Genomic DNA, 7,497 nt, shown 5'->3' with positions numbered 1-7,497 from the left:
ACTACAGAGAGGACAAAGGGATCTGAGGGGACAGATGTGAGAGTCGTCGATGGCTGGAGAGCTGAGACCATAAAGAGGCTCCAGTCCCAGAGGGACCTCCAATCCGGCCCACGCAGGGCTCAGGGCTGCGAACAGTGCCCCCTTCCTGTGTGATAACCCGGGGCTCCCCCAAGGTGAGATGGAGGGTTTCCAGGCACGCGGGGCTCTCAGAGAGGTGCCAGGCCTGGTGGGAGGTCCCAGAGTAAGTCCTGGAGTTCTGGAAGCACTGCCCCTCCGCACAGTGACGTAAGGCCCTGTGTACTGCACACGATGAAGGCTCCCAGAGGGACCCGACAGGAGGGCCCCGAGCAGGGCTTCGCCGCCGGCAGCCCCGCCCCATCCCCAGTGCAGGGGTCCAGCGCTACAGCCTGGGGTGCGGGGACGCCGGCACGGCCCGGACGCCCCGAGAGGTCTCTGCTGGGCCCTGAGGTCCTCCGGAAGCCCCGGGGCTCCGCGGGCAGGCAGGGCGCCGCGCTCCCGCCAGGGCGCGGTTTTTTGGGGCGGCTCAGGCCCGGCGGGCGGCGGGCAGCAGCGCGCTGTCGAACTGGTAGGTGAGCTTGCGCTTCACCTTGCGGATCTCGCCGGTCTTGGCGTAGTTGCGCAGGGCGCGCGCCAGCTTCTGGTAGGTCATGCGCTTGCGGTTGCCCTTCTGCTGTCCCCAGCGGCGCGCCAGGAGCTCCTTGTGCTTCGAGGAGAACTGGAAGACGCCGGCGCCCGGCTCCACCCACCACACGCACTCGCGCATGTCGCCGCGGGTCAGCAGCCCCAGCAGGAACTGGTACAGGCGCAGCTTCTTGCGTGCTCCTGCCGTGGGGTCGGGCCAAGGACAGGACCGCCAGGGGCCGTCACAGACCGGGGCCCTCGTCCCCACCCCCACCCCCACTGCTCTGCCCCCGGCTCCCTGGGCAGAGATCTGGGGGCCAGGGTGGCTGCCGGATACACCTGTCGCCCGCCATCCCTGAAGCTGGTAGCCACAGAGCCCGTGCCCCCTCCCTGCTTTCGTGTCTGGGGTTGACATCTGTCCGGTCCTCGCTGCGAGTTTCTGAGCCTGTGACCTGGGCGGACAGCGCCCCCGCAAGGCCAGTACCAGATTGCCCACGCCCATGACGCACCTGCTGGGCTGAACCCGCCGCCCTTCCCAGCTCCTGGTCTCCCCGCTCTCATGCTCATCCCGTCTCGGGTCCTGGAAGGCGCCAAGGCACCTGACTCCCGGGCCCCCAGAACTGTGGGTTTCAAAGCAGGGACTGGATACAAGAACCCCATCTCTGCCGTCTACCAGCTGTGTGACCTTGGGGTGGTGACAGCCTCTCTGAGCCAGAGCCGCCTCAGCCATAGACGAGGCTAGTGTGTGTGTCTCACTGTTACCTGGGCGGAGCGTTAGTGCAGGGCTGGCCGGGCTCGGGACAGTTATGAGCCCGTCCCATCGTCCTCGCTGCCCCATGAGACAGGCATATGACCGTGACGCCTTTTACCTGTGGGACGCTGAGGCCAGGTAGGACAAGGGACTACGAGTCCCAGCCTCCCAGGAGTCAAGCAGAAGCAGCCGGTGACTAGCTGGGGGCGGACGCTGCGACCATGGCGGTTGTGGTGGCGGGGTGTGCTGTGCGCGGGCTCGGTGCCACCCGCTGCGACCCGGCCCCTGGGCTAGCCTGTTTAATCCTGCCTACCACCTCCAGAGGGTGGGCACGGCAAGCCCGCCCCTGTACAGACTGGAAACCCAGGCGCAGAGAGGTGGAGGCTCCTGCCCAAGGTCACACAGCAGCAGGTGGCATAGACCTGGGAGCGGCCCTGGGCGCTGGAGGACATGGTGGGTGCTGGGGCCCCGCTGCGACCCGGCCCCTGGGCTAGCCTGTTTAATCCTGCCTACCACCTCCAGAGGGTGGGCACGGCAAGCCCGCCCCTGTACAGACTGGAAACCCAGGCGCAGAGAGGTGGAGGCTCCTGCCCAAGGTCACACAGCAGCAGGTGGCATAGACCTGGGAGCGGCCCTGGGCGCTGGAGGACATGGTGGGTGCTGGGGCCCCCTACCCCCTCCAGTGGCACCCACGTCCCATCCACTCCCACATACCTGCCTCGGATCCCCTCCCCTCGGGGCCGGTCATGAGGGCCTCGTCTGACTCGCTGTCCGAGACCTCCAGGGCAGGACTGCCCAGCAGCAGCTCCTCCTCAGACAGCACAGGGGTGGGGTACAGGGCGCATGCCGGGGGGCCCAGCACCTGCAGGAGACCAGGGTCACCTGCACATCCAGGCGCCCCTCCTGCGCTCACCTCCTCCCTGCTCTGCTCTCATCTTGTTTACGCGGGACTCGCTCTGATGTCCATGGCGCCAGGGGATGCCTGAGTGGCAGTGAGAGCCTGGCAGACACCATTGGGCCCTGCTGTCCCCGAGTCAGTCTGTGCGGCTGCGGCTCCTTGGTGCCAGAGTTAGAGCGGTACTTCGTGAGCCAGCGGGTAGTATGGTTAAGACGGTTGGTCCCAGGTTCTGGGCAGTTTAAGTCCTGGACCTGGTGGCGTCAAAGACATGCTAGGGGGACCAGCAGTTAGTGTAATGGCTATGTCGCTGGACTCCCATGTAGTCGACTGCGGTTTGAGTCCCGGACCTGGTGGCTTAAACTCACGCTGGGTGCTCGTGCATGCACGCCCAAAATCCCGAGAGGAGAATGGAGGAGAAGGGATTGCGGCGTGGCCATCCCCCCTGGGGGGTGATTTCTCGGTTTCTGTCTTTCTGTCTCTCTCTGTCTTTCTGGCGAGCATGCGCCCTATAACAACAACAACAACAAAAACTCTCCAAAAATAGGAAAAAAAAAAAAAAAAACCATGCCAGGCATGTGCACGTGCGTGCCCCAAACCCCGAGGGGAGGGAGGAGGAGAGGGGACTGCAGGGTGGCCATTCCCCTGGGGTGCTTTCTACCCTTCTCTCTCCCTCTCTCTGGTGAGCACATATGCCTCCAGCAAATTTAAAAAGTAAGAAAGCACGGTACTTAACCTCCGTCGCCGGGCGGCCAGAGAGCAGGCTGCACTGCACAGTCGGCGCTCCCCTCTCTTCGTGGTTTTCTATTTCGGTTTTTAGTTTTGCCACAGAGCATGTGTGCTCCCGAAGAGAGACCGACAGAGAGAGGGAAAGTGGCAAGTCACCCCCAGGCTTCTTCTCCATTCTCCTCTTGGGATTGTGTGTACACACACACCTGCGCCACTGTTTGCTTGTTTAGAGAGAGAATTTTGCTATAGGGTGTGCTCACCGAAGAGACAAGAGACAAAGCAAGAAATGACCCTCGGGGACAGTCATGCTGCAACCCTTGCTCTGCCCTTCCATTCTTTTTTTTTTTTTTTCTTTTTTTCAGAGAGGTTTTTGCTATAGGGCGCGTGCGCTTGCCAGACAGAGACAGAAAGCGAGAAATCACCCCCAGGGGGGATGGTCATGCCACAATTCCTTCTCCTCCATTCTCCTCTTGGGATCTTGGGCACGCACGCACATGCGCCCGGCGTGAGTTTTAAGCCACCACGTCCGGGACACGAACCGCGGTCGACTACGTGGGAGTCCAGCGACATAGCCATTACGCTAACTGCTGGTCCCATGCCCTTCCATTCTTATTCTGGGATTTTAGACATACAATCACATGTACCCAGCATGAGTTTCAAGCCTCCTTGTCTGAGACTCAAACCCTATTCGACCAGGTGCCAGCCCTGCACCCTAACCACCACACCACCTGCACAGGTTTGTTTCACAGTTCTTCCAGGGACCAGCAGATGGCGCAGTGGGTAAGAGGGCTGGACCCCACATGGCTGGCTGTGAGGTCTGAGTCCCAGACCTGGCAACTTGAAAAACACATCAGCTTGGGGGGCCAGCAAGTGGCGTGGTGGTTAGGGGTGCTGGACTCCCACATGGCTAACCACGAGTCGAATCCCAGACCTGGTGCCTTGCTTTCTCTCTCTTTCTCTCATTCTGTGTCGCTCTGCGCAAATTGAAAATAACTGTAATAATAAATAAAATAAAGGAAATAATTTTAATTTAAAAAAAGAAGAAAAACAGGTGGGGCCAGCAGGTAGTGTAGTGGTTAGGCACCGAACTAGACATGGCCGACTGAGGTTTGAATCCCAGACCTGGCAGCTTTAAAACCACTCCAGGTGGGTGTACATGTGTGCCCAGAATCCCAGAAGGAGAGTGGAGAAGGGATTGCTGTGTGCCCTCTCCTCGGGGGGGATGGTTTGTCATTTTCTCTCTCACTGTCTCTGTCTCTCTCCGGCAAGCTCATGCACCTATGGCAAAAACCTAGAACACAAAACAACAAAAAAGAAAAAGGCATCAGGCGCGCGTGTGTGCATGCCCAAAATCCCGAAAGGAGGAGACCTGGGATAGGAGGGATTGCTGCATGACCGTGCCCCACCTGGGGTGCTTTCTCACACCCCCCACGTCTGTCTCTCGCTGAGGAGCATGTGTGCCCTCTGGCAAACTTAAAAAAAAAATCGCAGTGTCAGCCCCCAGCTAGTCACCGCCTGCTTCTGCTCACACGAGTGAGATGGAGTGCAGCCGGCCGGCCCCGACCCCAATCGCCCGGCTCAGCCAGCGCCGCATCAGGAGCTGAGCCGTGTGCACCCAGGGTACTCGGGGAGGGCCTGGAGCCCTCCGTGTGGGTCTGCCTCGCGGGGCATCTGCTGTCCCTGCTCAGGATGGCCCCTGCCCTCACCTGGCTGGCCACGTCCTCTGTGGGGTACGCCGGGAGGCCAGGCCCCAGGGCCTCCATGCTGGGCACTGGCTCAAGGCTTCCTGCAGGGCTGTAGGCCGGGGGTCCATAGCAGAGCTGCACAGCCTGGGGGTGACCACAGGCAGCTGCCGCAGGGTCGAAGGCTTCATAGGGGACGGCTGGACCGGGCGGAGCCTCAGCCCAGCCCCACAGGGAGTCTAGGGGAAGGGCACCGAGTCAGAAGCCAGAGGTCAGACTCAGGGCCCTCCCCCTCCGAGCCCCCAACACAGAGGGCATATTGTGGGCTGTGCAAATCTCTGACCCCAGGATTTGCATGGGGGTGCAGTGGATGGAGAGGGAAGAGAGGAGGCGGGGAGGGCTGGGCTGCCTTTATCCTCCTGTGCTAGGCGGCGACCTCCTTGGGGCCTCAGCTCCCCCATCTGTGAAATGGGCTCAAGGCCCAGGCAGGGAGGGGCTGGGTGGGGCTCACTCACCGGGGGCCCCCTCTGAGTCGGGGTAACTGGAGTGCTTGCAGCTGTCCAGGTCGTAGAAGACACCATCCGGGTACTAACAGGGTGGGGCAGGGCAGAGGGGTCATCTCAGGCTTCAGGGAGTCCTCACCCCCGCCCCCACCCAGGCCCTTGAGGAGACTCCGACACAGACTGGACAGGAGAAGAGAGGCTGGAGAGAGTGAGACAAACAGAGAGACAGAGACAGAGAGAGACAGAGACCGGCATCAGAGATGGGACAACAAAAGAGCAGAGATGTGAAGGTTAGAGACGGACGCGTGAGAGGGACACGCGGCCAGCCCGCGGAGGCGCAGGCCCTAGAGACCCCAGTCCTGGCTGGCACACCGCTGACACATCACAGCGCCCGGCGGTGGGGACGGCAGGGAGGAGCTGCCCCCAGCCTGCCTGCTGGGGTTGGGGGAGGGGAAGGGCGAGGAGGCCAGAGCGCTTCTTTCCTGCACCTCCCAGTGCTCCCGTTCGTCATGTGTTGCTTCCACAACTACAGTCGACACACTGAAGCCCGATGGACCCTGTAGCTGGGACCCTGTCCCCTCCCTCTTAAATCTACACGATGTCATTGTCAACAATAATCTGAGCAGCTTGTCCAACGGCCCAAACTAGAAACAGTCCATCAACAGAACAGCAAAGGTCAGGGATGTGGGCGGCTGGTGGAGTACTACACAGCAAGGAAAAGGGACACGCTGCATGTGGAGGGAAGGAAGCCAGACTCCCGAAGCAACGTGCTGCCTGGTCACTTCACTTTACGTAGGCTCGAAAACAGGCCAAACTGGGAACCAGCAGTTAGCGTAATGGCTATGTCACTGGACTCCCACGTAGTCGACCGCGGTTCACATCCTGGACCCGGAGGCTTAAAACTCATGCCGGGCGCATGTGCGCGTGTGCCCAAGATCCCGAGAGGAAAATGGAGGAGAGGGGATTGCGGCGTGACCATCCCCCTGGGGGGTGATTTCTCGCTTTCTGTCTCTATGTCTCTCTCTGTCTGTCTGGCGAGCGCACGCGCCCTATAGTGAAAATCTCTCCAAAAAAAAAAAAGAAAAGAAAAAAGAAAACAGGCCAAACTAATTGGTGGTGGAAATAGTGCAGGGAGGGGTTGACCGGGAAGGGCCGTGAGAAGGCCCTGGGGATGTTCTGTACCTTGGTATGGCTGGTGACTCTGTCTTGATCTGTTTGCCGTGAAACTCACTGAAGTATACACAAGATTTGTCACTTTGCTCACTTGTCAATTATACCTCAATTAAAAAGAACTCAGGGCCAGCAGCTGGCATGGTGGTTAAGGCACTGGACACTCCCACATGGCTAACCACAGTTCGAGTCCTGGACCTGGCAGCTTGCTTTCACTCTCCTGCCCCCGTGTCTCTCTCTGGTCAAATCAAATGAATGAATAAGTAAAATTAAACTTGACCAGAGAGAGAGACACACACATGAGAGAGGGAAAGTGTGAAAGTAAGACACCAGGTCCAGGACTTGAACCGTGGTCAGCCATGTGGGAGTGTCCAGCACCTTAACCACCACACCACCTGCTGGCTGCTGGCTCCAAAATAAATAATTCTAAAAAAAACAAAAACAAAAAACCACTAACAGAATTTAAGGACAGGGTGCTATGGGGGACAGAGCGAGCAGGGGGTTTCTTTCAGCCACATCAAAAAGATTTTGTTTCCGAGATTGGGTTGTGGGTTCAAGGGTGTGGAGACAGTATTCTGTGTGTCTGAAACAATACAGAATCAAAATCTCTACAAATCCAAAAAATAAAAAGAGAGGAAAAGAGTGACCACAGTCCCTGACTATGGATGGCAGACGCCCCGAAGTCTGAGGGAATAGACGCTATGTGTGGGAGGGAACGAGGCAGCAGGAGCCACGGCGGTCCGTGATGAAGACGCGGGTGGGGTGGGGGCACCACCAAAGGAGAGCCAGAGCGACAGCGGGGTGGGACGAGAACCTGAGGCAGGCAGCACAGATCTCCTGACGGAGGTCACAGTGGGCCATGTGGGTCCCCCTCCCCTCCCTGGGCTCCAGGGGCCGCTAGCGACTCACCAGACAGCTGAAGTGCGGCCCGTCGAGCCTGCAGGGGGACAGACACAGTGGCATGTCAGGGCTTCCTTGGCCACCTGAACCTCAGTGCTTGGGGCTGGTGGGGAGGTGGCAGCTGTGACCGCAGCGCTGCCTGCTCTGGGAGTCCGTGAGACCAGCCCCACCATGGTTACCCCGCTCCCCCAGCAGGACAGGCAGCGGGGGAGGGGTGGAGGGGCG

At 59.8% G+C, this 7,497-nt stretch overlaps 1 protein-coding gene across 1 annotated transcript in view; it reads right to left on the bottom strand.

The window, feature by feature from the left end:
• Window positions 1–542: 542 nt before the first annotated feature.
• Window positions 543–7,497, bottom strand: part of POLD1 (DNA polymerase delta 1, catalytic subunit) — a gene marked incomplete in the record, with an annotated part of 24,702 nt that continues 17,747 nt past the window's right edge. Inside the window, 5 exon segments of the mRNA XM_027770348.1 lie at window positions 543–843; window positions 2,108–2,255; window positions 4,724–4,938; window positions 5,215–5,287; window positions 7,282–7,309. Coding sequence (XP_027626149.1) covers window positions 545–843; window positions 2,108–2,255; window positions 4,724–4,938; window positions 5,215–5,287; window positions 7,282–7,309 — 763 coding nt within the window.

Source organism: Tupaia chinensis, unplaced genomic scaffold, assembly GCF_000334495.1.
Source record: "Tupaia chinensis unplaced genomic scaffold, TupChi_1.0 Scaffold000129_1, whole genome shotgun sequence".
In the NCBI taxonomy this organism is placed as follows: domain Eukaryota; kingdom Metazoa; phylum Chordata; class Mammalia; order Scandentia; family Tupaiidae; genus Tupaia; species Tupaia belangeri.
This window is presented reverse-complemented; position numbering and strand designations above follow the sequence as displayed.